Genomic DNA, 18,446 nt, shown 5'->3' with positions numbered 1-18,446 from the left:
GATGTGTGAAAACAGCACTTTGAGGGACGTGCCGTCGTAAAAAGTGAAAAACACAAAAGGACCTTTGCGCTTTGCATTTTTCCTGGCTGTTTCAGTGGCTGCACATTTGCACTGCTTTGAAAGTGAACTCATGTCTCATGATTTACAATTTTATCACCTACACCTCAGCAGGAGGAGATCAAGAGAATAAATAACTTAACTTACAGATTGGTTATGCTGGGGTTATCCGCTTTTTACCTCGTGGTAGAGACTAGCAAGATTCTCATACTTTAACAACATAAGTACATTTTCTAAGTGAAAATATGTTTCAAAACCATAACTCAAGTACATTTTTATTTGTTTTTGTGCTACTGAAAAGCAGTCATGCGTAAAGTTTACATCGTTTGACAGGAAACTCACTTCAACTTAATAAAAGAGGTGGAAAGTTGCAGCATTCTGAGTTTTAACAGTGATTGGCAAAAATGCAAGAGAGTCAAAGTTGAGTAATGGCATTTTCTCCTGTAAAAACTCAAAACACATTTAAAACGTGAAAAAGCTGCAGAAGTCTAACAGCATATTAAAGGACCACATCTTTGTTAAATATTAAGTTTGTACCTACTCCAAGAAAATGAAATTCAAGTAAACAGTTGTCGAAAACCAGGAACACTGCAGCTCTGCCCAAGTTTATCACTGATGCAGACTTTCTGATCACACACAGTTGAACTAATTAAATAAGATGTATCTGAGTCTTTGTGAGTTTGTTGAGGAAAATGACTGTGTCCTAAATCTCCAACTGCTGTTAGCAAGCTAGCTAACTTTGCCCAGTCGATCCAACAACGGAGAAACTACTTTCAGTCATCAATTAGCCAAAAGCAAAGAAAAAACGTCCATGATTCTGCCACTCAGTCGGAATATTGAGGAACATTTTTTGGAGAACGTCATTGCACAACACTGGGGATTAGCACTCACCATTCTTGTGCGTTGCAAAGAGTATGATGAGAGACACAATGACTATGAACAGCAGTGACACAATAGTAGTGAGTCCAATCTCCAGAGAGGTCCAGCGCTGCTTCTTGGCCAGTTTGGGGGGGTTGTTCTCCGTCATCTTCAGCTCTGCTCCGTCTGTGGCCAGCTGTGTGAACTCACCTGGGGCACAACAAGACATTTTTATTCATTTTGTTTGGAGTGGAGTCATCACTTATTCAAATCCAGATGATGAGAAGGCCGGTACTGTCAATGGAGTGGAATGAATGCAGGGGTTGTCTGTAATGAGGTATTGATAGCTAGTTTTACATCTGGAACTGCAGCTTAGGCCAAAAACAATCTCACTTTGCTGGTTTATGTTTGTGCCTCTTTGGAAATGCCATCTGTTGGAGAACAGTCATTTTGTCATAAAATACACCCCATCTTTCCAAGTATCATTGTTAACTGATTAAAACGCACGAACGCAGAGGAAAAAATGGAAATGGAAAAAAAGATTTAGATGTAATTTCCTCCAAAAAACAGACTTTGCGATATGTATAACAGATTAAAACAGATCTCAACTGACAGGAACAAAACATGTTTGATAAGATCAGAGACAAAACAAGACAGAATCTTAAATAGGGAAAAACAAACAAAAAAAAAAAACATCCATTTTAAAAGTATCCAGTCTAATTCTACTTTATGGTCACATGTACCACCTCTGGCACTTTTTCACCCCAATAAACAGTGTAGTAACAGTTTCAACGTCTGCATCACCTTGCTAAATCACCTCAAAGTAACAATTAATTAATTACTACTTGCAGTAGTAATTCAGTTTTACATGAGTGGTGCAACTGCAACTTTCAAAAACTTGAACTGAGTTTGCTTTTATCCATATGAGATGTTGTTGGATAAATTACAGCCACATAATAAACGTGAATTACAATTTGAAGACCATAAATGTCCATATATTAGGAAAAAGCCTCAGTGAATCATGCCCTCATCTTTGACAGTTTGGAGTAAGTTGTAAAGAAGTCGGTGGGAAAAGACAAAACAAAGTTTGAAAGAAGAGTGACTCCTTACCCTCGAGTGGCACTGCACTTCTGACACTTGTGAGGATCTCTCGCAGAATGCCCTCTGCTCTGCTCCTCTCTACACACTACTGTTGTTTTCCCCTTCGGAGCCAAGTGGAAACTTTACAAAGTTCATGTAACAAGCAGTTAAGTCTATCTCTGAAGGCAATTAATCCTTAATCCCCTCCGACGGTGCGCACTAGCCACACACACTCACACATTTACAAGCCCGTGTCATGAGGCGCTGTGCAGATGGGAGGTTCTCTGGGATGGAGGGGGGGCATAGACTTTGCACCCCCTACACTTTTCTTCTGACCACTCTTTTGCTACGACAGCTTCATGTCAGCACCTTGTTTATGTCATTTACAACCATTACTTTGCACACATTTACAGAGTTTATAAGTGACTCATATGGTAAGAACTGCATGTAGTAGCCTTGTTTATTATGTATGTAGGTCCAATTTAACCATTTTACTAAATTACATTTATATCATACCATGTGGCTTTTGAATAACTACTGTAATGGACTGACAAGTGATATTTTAAAGCACCGCCAGTTTATGACAGAGCCATTTCTCCAGTAAAACCATCTGGTGACTGTATATTACATTTATTTATCGTAATCCCTGCCAAAAAATGCACCGTCAAGAAAGTTATATAAAAAATGAAAAGAGAGGACATAAAGATGGAGTGTAGCTGGAATGTGCTGAAGGAATGAGACCAGAATAGTAAGAAGCTCTAAATCATTTGAAATGACTTGCTCCTCAGTGCGCTGAGACATGTTCCAATCTGAAAGAGCCCCTGACTTGATGTCCTTCTTAATCTCTTATCGCTCACACAGGCTGTTTGTTCTGTACACAGCCCGGATCAGCCCCACAACAGTTTGTTTACAATCTATTTACAGGGATTATATTGTAAGACAGGAAGAATTATCTGTATCACATATGAGCCCATGGAAGTGCTTTTATTGATACTGTTTATTATTATTTTCTAATAATGATCGGACTTTAATCCATTTATCGCCACACACTCTCCATCACCATGACACCCAATTTAGACCTTATGCCCAAAAACAACTCTCAATTCTCAGATGGAGGGGAAGAACTGAAAAGGAGTAAATGGTTTAACTGAAGCAAAATGGACTTTTTGATTATTGAGTTCTGGTTTTCAATCAATGTCATTTTATAGAACAGAAAGGTTTGTGCTTTTAGGCTGATGATGATGATGATGATGATGATGCTGTTGCTGCTCTGACTCACTCTCACATATATTAACATCTTTCCATTCCTCCATCCACTTTAGTGAAACTGTGACCACACAGCACACAATTATATAGGGTTTGTTTGGTCCAGTCAACACGTCTATGTATTTCTTACATGTGAATACGCCAAGGAACCAACTGAGTAAAGAGAACTCCTGAAGTCTGGCCTAGTTTCACTTAAAATAACACCTTCTCTGGCTCAGGAGTTGCACAAGCCAGCCTGGCAAAGCTCTCTGTGGGGAACATTTTATATCAAAGCAGCTGTCCAAGAACTGATTCCTCCTGCTTAGTCCTCACTATCTCTAAAAATCTCTTTGTTTAAAGCCCGTCAGCATCCGCACGCCAAAGTCAATCCCTCCAACAGTTTGGAATCTGACACGTACAGTTTAATCAAGAGACAATCTAGGTCCAAACTGCACCCATTGGGACGCACCCTCCACTCGGCGCCAGCATTTCATCTCCTGTTGCATGTCAAACTCCGAGGGGGACGTCTTGAGCAACTGGTGCACGCTGGCGGGCCATGTGTCGTCGAGCCGGCTGACGCGCACACGCACAGGCAAAAGAAAACGCGCACTCACCCGCGCTCAGGAGCGAACGCACGCACACGCACCGCATCAGGCTCGCCACAGATCGCAGAGGGAAAATGTACAGTGCAACCAAAAAAAAAAAAAAAACCCGACTTACCAGATGTGTCGGGGAATTTTCGATCGATGATGTATAAGGGCATCACATCCAATGATCACGCGGCCATCCACGAAATGCACGGAGGGGAAGGGAAAGTGCAAAGTGCCGTGCGGATCCCTCTCCAGATGATGTTTGCTCTTCCCCCTGAATGTGAGCAGGACACGCAGCGAGCCGCCTCTCTCCTCTTCCCTCTTCTTCCCTTTCTATTCTAGGAGCGCAGACCCACACACACACACACACACGCGCGCGCGCACGCACTTTCTCTCTCACTCACACACACATGCGTTAACTACAGTACCACATCCACCGGGGACAGCGCGCGCCTCGTCCCGCCGGACCCTGGTGTTTGGCGCAGAGTGAACGATCCTGGAGGAAAGAGGAGACGCTCCATGGAAACGCAGAGTTAAGTGACCACGTACAGTAGCCTGTGCGGTGTCGCTCTCTGCGCGCAAGGGCGGCGTTTCGGAGTGACCCTGGCAGCCACTGGAGCTGTCAAACGAGGCTAAGGAGGCGGCAGACGCAGGTGACCGTCCGGGAAAAGACTCACTGAGCCCGGGGTGACTTATGGGATAAAACGATGCTCAAGCGCGCGCACAAAACTTTGAGATGTTACGGTGGATGTCAACCAGATAGTGAAAAGTTAAAGTGCATATGACAGTTTCTCATCTTTTTTCCAAATCATTGCTTAATGTGGTGGGATTAAATATTTATCATAGTCAAGTGGCAGTTAGTAAAGAGAAATATGAGGTTTATATCATAAATAAACAACATTCCATTGAAAATGCGCTGACAATTTACAGCAACTGACACACTTTCAAATAGTTTAACAAACTAAAGATGTTATCAGAAAGGCTATTACTATTTGGATTTTGATCCTTGTTTACAGTATGGTTGCTAGGCAACAGTTGTGGATTTAACTCACACCTACTGCCCATGTCAATCCAGGAAGTAACATTAGAAATATCACCAAAATTGTCAAACTGGGGGAACACCATCCATCCATCTTCTTCCGCTTATCTGGGGCAGGGTCGCAGGGACAACAGTGCAAGCAGGGAATCCCAGACACTTCCTCCAGCTCCTCCGGGGGGATCCTGAGGTGTTCCAAGGCCAGTTGAGGGACATAGTATCCAGAAAAGATGCCCGAGCAGCTGGCTCCTCTCCACATGGAGGATCAGTGGCTCTACTTCGAGCTCCTCACCCTTTCTCTAAGGGGGCGCCCAGCCACCCTGCAGAGGAACCTGTTTGTACCACTTGTATCTGCGATCTTGTCCTTTCGGTCATTACCCAAAGCTCATGATGTGAGGTTAGGAACGTAGATCGATCGGTAAATCAAGCGCTTTGCCTTTCAACTCAGCTCCTTCTTCACTTCAACCCTCCGATACAGCGACCGCATCACTGCAGATATAAATACATAAATTATAGTAGAATGTGCATTAAATGACTTTATGTGATTAAGGGCTTCCTCAAACCGTTAATAAGGAATGTACTAGCTGGGCGTAACCTATGTAGTGACATAGAATAATTAACGGGACTTGTGCCAATTAAATAGACTACTTAAATAGAAATAGAATTATGATGGCCGTGTTTTTAAAAGCAAATATCTCTTTACTTATCTTGAAGCAATAACACACACACAAACTTTCAAACATTTCACTTTGATACTGTTTATAATTAAATGCTTTCCACTTAATTACTTTCTGCTGTCAAATTTGAAAAACAAAAATAAATAAATTGCCTACATAAATCAAATAGTTTTCCTCTTTTCTGTCTTAAAACACAAACAAATCAAAAACATAAAAAGCGCAATGTAACTATGGGAGATTTAGTGTTTTTGGAAGAAATGTCCAAAACAGAAATCCGTAAATATTGAACCTTATTAAAATTGTCTTATTAAACTTATGGCTTAAAGTTAAAGTTCTTTAGACTGACAACAATTACGCCTTTTGAGTAGAATGATGCCGCCTCTTTGTGAAGCTATTGCGAGGGGAAAAAAATAAGTAACTTTTGTTAATTTATGATGACAGAAAACATTTTGCACTTTTTTTCCAGTTTATGTTTCCCATGGATACGCCAGTAATTATACAGATATGAACTGTAACCAGGTCAACAAATTCTGTTCAACTTCTACATGTTGTCATTAGTTCTGTTGTCGAAAATTTGACCTATCACAATTATGCAGACGATAATCAGATTCATGTTTCACTGTAGGCAGGTGAATATGGACCAATGGATTCACTCTGTCACTGCATCCAACAGATCAGTGTGTGGATGCAAAACAACTTTCTCCAGCTTAAGTCAGACAAGACTGATATCATCGTCTTTGGCCACAGAATCACCTCCAGAGTCTCGCATTAAAACCTACAAATCTGGGGGAAATAATGGACTAAGACTTTAATTTTAACAGCCACATCAAATCAATAACAGTCAGGAGTTTTTTACCATCTAAAAACATTGCCAAAATCCAAAGTATTGTCTCTAAACCAGACTTGGAGAGACTTATCCATGCTTTTGTCTCCAGTGGATTAGACTACTATAATGGCCTGCTCACTGGTCTCTCACAGCTGCAGTACATCCAGAACGCTGCTGCTCGGGTCCTGACCAGAACCAGGAAGTACCATCACATTAGTCCTGTTCTCAGGTCTCTGCACTGGCTCCTGTGGCTCAGAGAATAGACTTTAAAGCAGCTCTGCTTGTGTACAAGTCTCTCCATGGCCTAGCACCAAAGTACATCTTGGACATGTTAGTGCCATATGAACCATCTCGGACTCTGAGGACCTCAGGGACCGGCCTCCTGCTGGTGCCAGAGTCAGGACTAAAATGGGGAATCTGCATTTCAGTTTTAAAATCTGGAACAGTCTTTGTGATTTCTGTCATGTTTTGGGGATTTTAAAGCCTTTTTTCTTGTCGTGTGAAGTATTGTACAATACTGTTATTGTAAAAAATTGTAAATGGATTTGTGAAGCTTAAAAAAAGTGGAAGTTTCCAACATCCCCCTTTTCAAACCTGACAGTTGCTCTGTCTGTATAATTGCTGAAAAAATGTGCTATAAACTTGGTCACATGCAGGTTTGAAATAAAGAAACTAATTAACTAACTTTAAATTGCCTTGTACAAATTGTGCTCTACAAATAAACCCACCTCGATGACCTGGTAGCAACACATCGTACTTGGGTTGTTATTACTGATGCTGGTGAATAAAACATCAGAATGAGTGGTGAAGTGTGTGGGCTTCAGAAACACATCGGACTGCGCACTTTCCCACAAACCTACCTTTCCCCTGTCCCTGTAGATGTTGCCTTTCTTCAGCCACTTGACAACCTTTACTCCTGGTGCAAACTCATTAAACACCCACAGTCGAATCTTACCTGGGACTCAAAGACCATCCACTGCATCGCCATGACACTACATTATGTCACATTGCCTCTGATAGTGAACAGCTTTTTTCCCCTCTGAAAATGTTCCATATGGGAAGTCTTTAAATAGACAAGGCCGAGCTAACAGGGGCTTCGCACTGACAGATTAATGATGTCGCTGTTGAGTGGTAGTGATCATTTTGACGGCACTTTTGTCTCGGTGCGACCTGGAAGCGCTCTCGAAGCTGTCAGCGAGGACAGCAGGTTATGGACACCAGGAGAGGGTTGAATTTTAATTGTGTTGTGAGTTTCCTGACGTTGAGATTAAACTGTTGAGTAAACAGACACATTAGCATGCTTTGGGGGATTTCACAGCGATAAAGAAAATAAGGAAGTACATATTTTGAGGAATGGATTGAAGTGGATTTAAGTCTGTTTGTGCATTTCTGCCTGTTACCCTTGTCATTGCTCATGGTGGACGTATGAGGCACAAAGTAGCTTGGATATAGTAGCAAAAATATAATCTGAGAGCAAGAATAGTGCTGTACATTGCTTACTGCGCGCCCTCGCTCAGCATGTCCACCGCCTCGTGCTCTGTTGTGCTTTCACGAGTCTTAACAGACCATCTTACGCTTACAAAATGATTTATTGTATTATTATTTATTTTTTGTATTTAATGAAAAGTACATTTTTCATATGCAGGAAAACATTTTGTAAATGTAGGAAATCATTTTGTAAGTGCATAAATATATATAGCAAGAGCAGAAATGTATTTTACGTGTGCAGAAATACATGTTGTAAGTGCACGATTGTTTGTTACAGAGACTGAACAAAAATATACACAAAACTGGGCACAATAAAATTCTACTCTGAAACGTTCAGTTTTGCTTTATTGGGGGTCCGGGGTGTCAGAAAACCTGTCAGAATCTGGTGTGACCAAAATGGCAGCACAAGTTACTGGATATTGGCAGAAACTGGAACACGCAGACACTCCCAATAAAGCAAAACATTTCAGAGTGGCTTTTATTGTGGCCAGCCTAAGGCACACCTGTGCAATATTCATGTCATCTCATCAGCGTCTTGATATGCCACTCCTGTCAGGTGGAATGGATTATTCATATCAATACCAATTGCTTAGTAAGACATATTTTCACAAATTTCTGAACAATATTTGTGAGATATAAGTCATTAGTGTTCATAGATAAAAGAACATAAAATCCAATAGAAACCATCCACTGAAAAGAAAATTTGAAAATGTTTTGGAATTGCTACCGTTAAACCAAAAATCAGCACAATTCTTGATCAAAATCACTACATTTAACACTTTAACAGTTCTCAAAATAGGTGTGAATTACTTTACATTTTAAAATGGGTACTTCAAAATGTTTACTTTAGTAGATTATATAGTGTGTGATACCTTTTACTTGAGTAACTAAATTAAGTACTACAGATTCATATTTTTGCTCTCATAATATTAAAACAAAAATAAATGATTCATAGGAAGTATGAGTCAATGATAACTTCTCTTGAGAAAAATATTGTGAAATATAAAACTAATGATGACTTCCAAATAACAATCATTGTGTTTCATTGAGGACTTTTGATAGATGTGGTTTTGTAGCTGCAGTAATGTCCTTTATGTCTTCAAAAGAAACTTCTCACGATTCATAATCCTGGCACTCAACAAAATATATGTTGTTTTGCAACCAATTACAGCGAAGAGTTGACTGAAACATGCAGTCCTGAGGCAAACTGTAGCTAACAAACGGATGGATGGAACGGTGGATGTTGATAACAATTCACTGGATCTGCAAAATAGATTGTCAAATTATAGTTATTTCTATGTTTACATATACAAAAAGTTGTATTGAAAGAAGCTTATGAGTGCAATCAAGTTTTGAGTTGAGGAATTCTAGATTAACAAAAATTGGAGCCTTAAATCTATTATTATCTATCTCTGTTAATCAATGTCTTATCATTTCTTAATAATTTAATATACTGTAATTACTATGATCAGCCATTTCTTTTCTTCATGTTTTGGCACATCACAATTGTTTTCAGTCCTTCCCCTGCATCCCCCCTGACACGTCTCCGGCAGAAGACATGGAGGTTTTGGTTTGACCAAGGGCATGATGTGTTTCATCAGAGGAACGCCCCATCTACAACACAATTTGCACACCTCGACACAATAATACACATGGACGCACGCACCGAGGAGAGAAAAGTACATACCGTATAACCCCAGCACTGTCACTCACAGAGGGGCTTTTAGTCCGGAGGGTGTGCTGGCCGAGAGGTGGCATGGAAAAGAACAATGGAGGAGGAGGAACAGAAGTGTCAAAGAGAAAACATGCTATTTAAAACTAACTTTGTGTCCACAGCAGCCCAGAGCATCACTGTTCAGAGGGCTGCTGTGTGGTGACAGTGGAAGTGGGGGGGTTCTTAAGAAGAGGTATATAGAGAGCAAATACAGACAATAAACACATCATTTTGACTTTGATGTGTTTTAAGTGTTTTATCTACTTAAAGTACTGCAATTAGTTCAGGAATAAGGATATTTGTTTTGAACACAATACGCTGTTGGGTAAGAGAGGGTTGCTCATGTTTCTGCTACGACGATAATGGCTGCGCTTTTTCTTCATACACCACTTCTACTAATTCTAGTTTTACTACTTACAACAGAATTATAGTTGAGACTACTTCAATTAGTACTACTGCTGCTACTGCTACTTGCCGTTGTGCTGCTACGGGACATAGTAACGACCCTGAGTGTCTTGAATAGAGGGAAATAGCCCCACTATAACTACAACCTCATTGCACTCCCACCATTATGAGGGCATTGCTACACTTTTGTCACCTCAGTGATTGTGCTGACCACAACTGAAATATAACTGTGATAAAACATTACAAGTCAAGTGCACTCACGGGACATGAGCTCATATTGAAGCAAAACCATACACTGTTTATGCACACACTACTCTTGGAGCCTTTTGGGCGACTGTCAGCTGTGATATACAGGATGCAAACTATAAAAGCTATTCCCATAGTCTTTCATGGAGCTTTATGCGCCCATTGCAATGGGGAATCTAAAGGCATTTTGACATTCATGGGGTCAAAGGGAATTACCCAGTTTACATAGGCTGCAATGTGTTGTATTTTAGTTGTTATAATTTACAAGTGGACCTCTTGTGGCTGATATATTTGTCAGTTAAGTTTATAATGTGTATGGCTAATTAACAGGAGACATTTTTTCACTTTATTGGTTGATGTTTCTGTTAACATTTCATGCTATTGTTGTGTGTGTGTGTGTGTGCGTGTGCGTGTGCGTGCTCGCGCGCGCGCGTGCGTGTGTGTGTGCGTGCGTGTGTGCGTGTGCGCGTGTGCGTGTGTTGCGTGCGTGCGTGTGTGTGTGTGTGCATGCGTGTGTGTTGATTAAAACTAGCATGATGAGACATGATTTGACCCATTCTTTTCTATCACTACCACTGATTGCACAAACCAGCTGACTGCTAATGTGTCCCTGTATTCTCGTCCGAAGGCCCCAATAACATGCCCCTTTATTTTTCTAATGAACTCCGGCAGCCACCTGACTCAAACCTTTCCCTCCTTTCACCGATAAACAATGTGTCTCGCATCACAATCCTCCTGCTGTCATCTTCATTGGAGCGTTACATATCAGTTTTGAAATTTCCATGAAAATTGTGCTCGGCTTTATGCAGCTTTGTTTCATTATGCCTGCCGCCCGCTGTCATGAATCCTGCTTCAGATTGAACTGTACTTGTCTGCAGGCTCATGGCAGCTTTTGAATTTTCCTCTTACCCGGTTCAATGATAATAAAGGTGCAATAGGATTCCTTGTGGAGCCCGAATGTTAACACAATCTGATGTTACAATCTTTGACGTATTGTGCAAGATTGAGATCGAAATCAGGATGGATCTGCAACTTATAGGCTTCAATATGCAGTTTTTTACGTGGGTTCACAGTGATTGTTCAGGGAATTACTGCAGTAGTCTACAAGATATATTTTCTATAACATTTTATTTGTAAAGAGTGTGGTATTACGGTTCAACCACATCCTGCTCAGCACATCTCAGTCACATCTCTCTCTCCAGGTCTGTATAAGATCATGTGAAGATAGTTCAGAGCCACTCTGTGCCCCGTGCCCTGCCTCTCACCTCCCTTTGTGTCCAGGCTGCAGGGCTCTATGGACTGACTCTTCTCAAAGGTGCTTAACACATTTTCCAATGCTGAGAATGCCTCAAAGGTTCAATACCCTTACTTTTTTTTTTTTTTAATATAAATTACAATTGCCACTGGTCTGGTCAAACCACAAAAGGCTTCAGAGACAGAAAATGCTCCATGCAACTTTTCATATGTTTTGCTTAATTTGTTAATTCACCTTTTGGTATGTTGTACTTTGTCTCCGTCTCCATGGCATTTGCTAAACGTCTCGCACCAATGGGTTTCCAATGTCTTCCTCACCATCATCACTGCAGTATATCACCCAATGTTGTAAATATTTATCTTCCTTTTGCTGCATTTGTTCACAAGTTATAGTTTGAAAGAAGGAATCTGTGTCAGTATCTAGAGGTGGTTGCATCTTACCATAACTTGTTTAATACACTGCTTTTCAATGGTCTGTTCTCCATTTGGGATCTTTGGTTTGCTTCATGGCATCAGCTGACCACCAGCAATGCCATCATTTATTAACCAGCTTTTTTTTCTGTCTCTCTCACTTTCGAAACATGTTTGGGGCCTCAATGCCAGCCCAGTGTGACTCTCAGCTAGAGGCTGGAGGTCAAAGTCATAAATAATGAGCCAGCAGTGGCCCTGTTAATGTTTGATATTTTATTAAATGTTTAACAATGTGAAATTGGATTTAGCAACACAGGTAGATATGTTTTATGTCATATTGTGAGCAACATTTCCATGAAGGCACAATGAAAAAATGTATTAAATTAGAAAATACATGCTTTTCCCCCTCAGTCTATTTCTTCTGTGGGGATTTAACTAAAAATCAGAAATCAGATTTAGCAATAACACATCAAATAGCTTTAGTGAAATGTTCTCAAGCGGACGACTGAAGGTGAGGCGGGTTAAGTGATTACTACCTTTGATCTCTCGTCTCCTTTCAGCAGCTTTGGAGGAGGCCATTGTAAGTGCCTTTCCAGGACTGAGTGGTACCAGGTACTCAATCTCTCTGTGCATGTGCCAGCTCCTCTCATGAATGAGCACTAAATCCAGCTCTGTGAAACTCAAAGGGATCATAATCACTTATCTGTTTGTTGGTGTGCCTGTCAGAAGATTTAAGCCAGAAATTCCTCAACAATTAACCCAGTGCATGGAAATCCTGTTTTGTAGTGTTTGTCTGATCTTATTCAAAAGCTAACAAAACAGAAGCTTTCAAGTTTCCCACGAGACACTCCAAACATTGTATTAGAGAACAGTTACTGCAGGTCTAGAATGTTACCATGGTGCGAGTTCTTATGTGTCTGTACGTGTATTTGGAGCCTTCTCAAAGGACCGCAGTCTGTGGGGCCATTCTCATCAGCCGTGGATACAAGTTTGATTTAAGTGTCGTTACAAGAGTTATGCTTTCTCAATTATTAAAATAAATGTATCCCTCATATTCCAATATTTCAAAATCCAATGCAATTTAATTTGATTTATGCAAAGCAACAAGCTGTGAATTAGTTTTAACTATACAATTAATTATGGAATATTATTATATCAGAATGATAAGTAAAGTTAAAGTGATGCAAACTCACCATTGTTATAGTGCAATCTGAAATATGCTAAATTGTTGGATTAAGCCCCCATTTGGAATGAATGACATCTATTGTGACACAAAAGAATTTAAATTTGGAAAAATGACTCTGCATTCTCATTTCAGTTCCATTACAGTTTATGATTGTAAATAATTAAGAGCTTACACACCGCCAAATCCTGACTAATTAGATAGTTGCCAAAGAGAACAGAATAATTAAAAAGGAATTGAAATGCATTAAAAATAGATTTATCAGTGAAGGAAAAGTGTTATTGTTGTTTCTTTTAGTAGCTCAATTGTTAATAGATTACCATCACTTTTCAGTCTGCTTTCATACCTAATTATCAGTCTGTCTGAAAACGACTGTGTCCAAAGCAAAATACTTCTGTTGCCAAAACATAGCGAGTAGATAACATAGATACTGCCTTGTCTTGTCATGCACCATAATTATTCTTCATGGATACAGAACATATTATCTTGTCTTAACGGTGCAGATGTTGTGGGATCATTTGTAAGCCTTAAATCTGCTGATGGATTTGACGCTAAGCAAACACAAATGAACCAGGATCCTGACAGTTGCATTATGTTGTCTTTTATTCTCTTGGATATGCAACAAACACAACTTTCAATTCAATTCATAATTACATTTAAAACATAGGAACATGATGTATAGGACTGTAAATTTGCCAAATGAATACTTCCATATTCACGCCCCTCGGAGGTTTTGAATATTTCCTTTTACACCTTTTTCAAAACGTTCACAATATTTGCTTTCACACACTGACATGACTTTGCCAACGCCCACATTCTTCCCCTCTGCTGTCCTCCGATCGGCCCCAGAGTCTGCCACACCAAATACTTTTACCCGCGTCTGCCATTTCCACCAAATGTCTATGATTTATGCTTTTCGACTCTGAGCAATCTGTCACCGAAAAGTCACTGAGCTCGGAGCGCCCCCCCGCCCACTGTCTCGAATGTACTTTACAGCACTCCAGCCAATAAAGGCACTGCCCTCTAATGTTGTGCTATGCAAACAGCACACGGGCCCAAACCTCATGTGATGGAGCACAATTGTTATTTTTAGTCAAATAAAAGACAGCAGCCAGGATTTGAAGCCGGTCAACCCATTTCTGACAGATGCAGCGGGACGAACAAGACTCTCATGGCAGGTGGTGATGTTTTGTGAAGAAAAATGATAGTTCTACATTTTCCCTTAGCAGCACAGCCAGGGAATGGGATGTGATGAAACTGTGGGGGATAAAACTTGCTTGCAAAATAAAAGTATTTGAGAAAACAGCTAGATCTGTTTGGTAATTGAAAGTATAGTCCTGTAAATTCAAACGGGTCAAAATAAAAGACACATCTCCATCTCAGGAAACCCCATTCTATCAGTATTTGTCCCCAGTTAGCACCAGAGTTTTTCCTGTCAGTCTGAGTCTTTTCCTGTTATCATAGTTTTACAAATTTCCCCCCAGCCCTTGATTTACTGCTCAATCTCTTATCTTTGGGTAATAACCGAAAGGACAAGATCAAGGATATAAGCTGTCAAAATGAGTTCCCTCCGCTGAGTACTCACTTAGAGTTAGAGGACCTCTGTCACATGGGAGGAGCTCAAAGTAGAGCCACTGCTCCTCCACGTGGAGATGGGCCGGCTGAGATGGCTCGGGAATATGTAGTAGATGCCTCAAGGAGGAGTCCCTGGGGATTGAAGGGATTATATCTCTGGCTGGTTTGAGAATGCCTCCAGGTTCCCCCAGAGGAGCTAGGAAGTGCCTCGGGTTTGGGAAGTGTGGAAATCCAGGAATCCCTGCTTAGACTGCTGCAAAGCGGTTAAAATAAATACATTTTTAGTTAGATTTGCCTTAAATCTTAATGAATTTCCAAACAATACTAAGCATTTGTTTTTTGACATTTCAGTTAATAATTGCATAAAATATTAGACTAATTGAGAATAGAGGGGAAATGAGCCACTAATAAGCCCATGATGAAAATCTCGTTCATTATTGGACGAGTAGAGAAAGAAGCATGAGTGGCATGTGCTGCATGTGCTGAAATATAATATTTATAACATCATATTTCATTGATTTCATAAGATACACATTTGTTATGCCTTATTGATGACGTATAAAGCTTGTTCCAGCCTCGTTCTGAAGCTAATTGATCCCAAGAAAACTGAGAATCAGCAAGAAGTCGTCACTCTGATTAGCAAAGGCACAAGATTATATCTGGTTTGACACAGTTCTTTTGAGAAAAAATCTCACAGAGATTATATTTTATGGTTGGCATGGTTGAAGGAATATTTCTGTTATAGTGAATCAAAATCAACAACCTCTACGGACAAGAGATTTTATGGTGCAATAGCGCGCTCTGGTGGATAAAAAGAGAAAAAACATCAAAACGTAATGGTCAAATGGAATGTTTGAGCCACTCCCCTCAGGCAGGAAGCCACTCCCCTCAGGCAGGAAGCCACTCCCCTCAGGCAGGAAGCCACTCCCCTCAGGCAGGAAGCCACTCCCCTCAGGCAGGAAGCCACTCCCCTCAGGCAGGAAGCCACTCCTCTCAGGCAGGAGGCCACTCCCCTCAGAACCTCCCGCCACAAGAACAGTTTCGTTCTCGCTGCCGTTGGACTCATGAATACTTTTTATACACCTATCACTTATGTACTGTACACAACTATAATTTGATTCAATCACTCACTGCACTGTTCACTTTCTGCACTACATATGTAAATTTACCTGTAAATTTTGTGAACATAGTAAGCCTATTTTTATTTGTATTCTATAGTAGATTTTAATTGTTTTTTCTTGAATGCATGCCCTTTTTTATTTTATTTATGCTGTTTTATCATTGTTCATTGTTTTATGTTATCACCAAAGCTAGTTCCAATGAACTTTTATTTGTGAATGTTGTTCATTGGTAATGGCAATACACCTTTTCTGATTCTGAAGCATCATGGGAGGACAAACCCCCACATGGATGTACCACCGGAACATAACTGAATTGGCTGATATCAAGAAATCCTACCAATGGCTAGAGCAGGTCGGACTGAAGAACAGCACAGCGGCCCTGATCATGAGCACCAGAGCTATAGAGGCCCAGATCTATCACATAAGACAAGACCCAAGGTGTATGCTGTGCAAAGAGGCCCCTGAGACAATCCCGCATATAGCTGCAGGGTGCAAGATGCTGGCAGGGACAGCACACACGGAGCCCTATAACCAAGTGTAGCTCATACTCAGAGGACTGGTCCACAAAACCAAAAGTGGGTGCATCTATTCCCACGCAGACCAATGCATACTGATGTTGTGTCCTTGGGCAGGACACTTTGCCTATGCATGTGGGGTGTGTGTGTTTATGTGCGAATTTTGGTGGTGGTTAGAGGGGCCGATGACACAATACCCAGGATGATTGTGGCTCCAATCATATCCCCACATGAATGAATGATTGTGAAGCGTCTTGTGGATAAAACTATTGTAGTTTGTAAATGCACTTTGAGCCCAATAATAGAGAGTGAATTATGAATTAACAAAATGTGCCCATAAATCTTAAATTCATTGTTCACAATATAATGATTTACCTTAAGAGTCAAGTTAAATGAGTGAAATGGTGGCAGATTTTTCATTTCTAAACTGATGTCAGCGACTCTCCACCCACGTGTTTTGTTTTCTGAAGTAATGTGATACATCTCAACCAAATACCTATTGCTATAAAGCACAACAAATAGCCTCCTGAATTGGATTATTTTAAACAGATATGCTGAACAGAGACGAGCAAAGGTGCCTGCTTATGTTCATAAACCCATCAGTGTTTCCATGACGACCGCTGTTGTAAAAGCTGGATGGACTGGACTTCAGAAGAGTCGGCCTCAAAATGACAAAATCAAAAGAAAGACATTTTTAGATTGTCTTTGCTGGGTCAACTGTTTCCCCCTATGATCTAGAACATGCACAACAGGTCAATCCTCCGCCGGGGAGTTTTGACTAAGCCTGGATCTGCAGATTGGCCCCCGGGAACTGCACAGCTCTTGACATGTTTTCCTTTGTGCTGTTGAAGGATGGGTCAAATGCAGAAGACAAATTTATCTATACAGTACACCTTTATTTATATAATATATATGAAATTTCCCCATGTGGGACAATAAAGGAATATCTTATCTTATCTTATCTTATTAATAATCAAAGTAAATCTTGAACATATTTTGCCTTTATGAGTCTCTACCTTTACTTAACCCAAAAACCAGAAAGACATCAAACAATTATAACTATCTCTGACTCATACAGCCCCCAATTCCAGCTCAAAGCTACTCCCCACAAATAAGCTGGTGAAGATGAATGACACAACAAACATGCATATAACTGGGCTATTCAATTCTTTCATATGCATTAGTGATCACGTACCTGATCTGGGAAAGTCAAGATGTTCTAAATTCATGTCACGTCATAACAATTTATTCCCCCTCTTCACTCTCATCTTACATGCAAACATCGGCTCACTTTTGTCTGTGTGCCTTTGTGTCAAGTGCTGCTTCATTCATTTTGATGCGACTTGGGATAATGACAAACTTGGGCTGAGTGTGCATGTGTTCTTGAACTCTCAAATTAGAAAAGAACTAAGTCATTTGTCATATTTTAAGCAGTGCTTGATAAAACACTACACAAGATCATAGGGATGTGCACAGCTGCACGTGTGTGTTTGATGTTTGTGCTTATGCCCAAGAGAATTGCACCGGAGAGAGTAGATGATGAAGGAATGAATTATTTAGTAGATGCAAGGGTAGTGCAATCTCCAGTCTTATTTCATTAGAATGTATTATTATTCTACTTTATTTTATCTATTTGAAGGTTGTAGGTGACTAGAGTAAAGCCCATACGAGAGGGTGAATGATTTCCATAGCCACAGTTGCCCTGGGGCTGTATGAAAGAGATGGCAGCCAATCTGTTCCAACAAACTCTTTGAATATTATATTCATCTATTCACATGATACATTTAGAGTCATAGCACGCCATTTGACAAGGCAGACAACTACTTGGGCCAGGGCCCGCAGACCACCAGGGGCCCCAATCTTCAAGTCCCTATGAACATTGTTTAATCCGTTTTTCACTGTCGCCCTCCGAGACAACAGCTGTTGTGATTTTGGGAGTTACAAAAATAAAATAAATTGAATTGAACTGAATTGAAGATAGCTCTTTAGTCCAAACTGGCTGAATAGCTGCAGGTTCTCTTTGACAGGTGGCTGCTTAAACTGCAGTTTCATCCACAAGAAGAGACTAGTGAGACCCATTTCATGGACTGTCTTCAATGAGTTTTACTTTGCAGCAATAACTTATAAAAATACAGCATATTGGCCAACGGTAAGTAGTAGTAAAG

The 18,446-nt window shown here is 40.5% G+C and overlaps 1 protein-coding gene across 2 annotated transcripts in view; it reads right to left on the bottom strand.

Annotated features, from left to right (window-relative positions):
• Nucleotides 1-4,172, bottom strand: part of LOC140378976 (neprilysin-like) — a 56,246-nt gene extending 52,074 nt beyond the window's left edge. The window contains exons 1-2 of one of the 2 annotated variants that reach the window (XM_072464152.1): nucleotides 3,961-4,172; nucleotides 949-1,125 (exon numbers count right to left, since the gene is read on the bottom strand). In XM_072464152.1, coding sequence (XP_072320253.1) covers nucleotides 949-1,125; nucleotides 3,961-4,003 — 220 coding nt within the window. In that variant the 5' untranslated portion in view covers nucleotides 4,004-4,172. Of the gene's footprint in view, nucleotides 1-948; nucleotides 1,126-2,025; nucleotides 2,260-3,960 lie in introns of those variants that run through there. The other variant, XM_072464153.1, reaches the window with a different exon arrangement.
• Nucleotides 4,173-18,446: the final 14,274 nt, after the last annotated feature.

This window comes from Eucyclogobius newberryi, unplaced genomic scaffold, assembly GCF_026437365.1.
Source record: "Eucyclogobius newberryi isolate DKJ021-1_F unplaced genomic scaffold, fEucNew1.0.hap1 SCAF_10, whole genome shotgun sequence".
NCBI classification, from domain to species: domain Eukaryota; kingdom Metazoa; phylum Chordata; class Actinopteri; order Gobiiformes; family Gobiidae; genus Eucyclogobius; species Eucyclogobius newberryi.
Note: the sequence above shows the minus strand (reverse complement) of the source record. Positions and strands in the feature narration are given on the sequence as shown.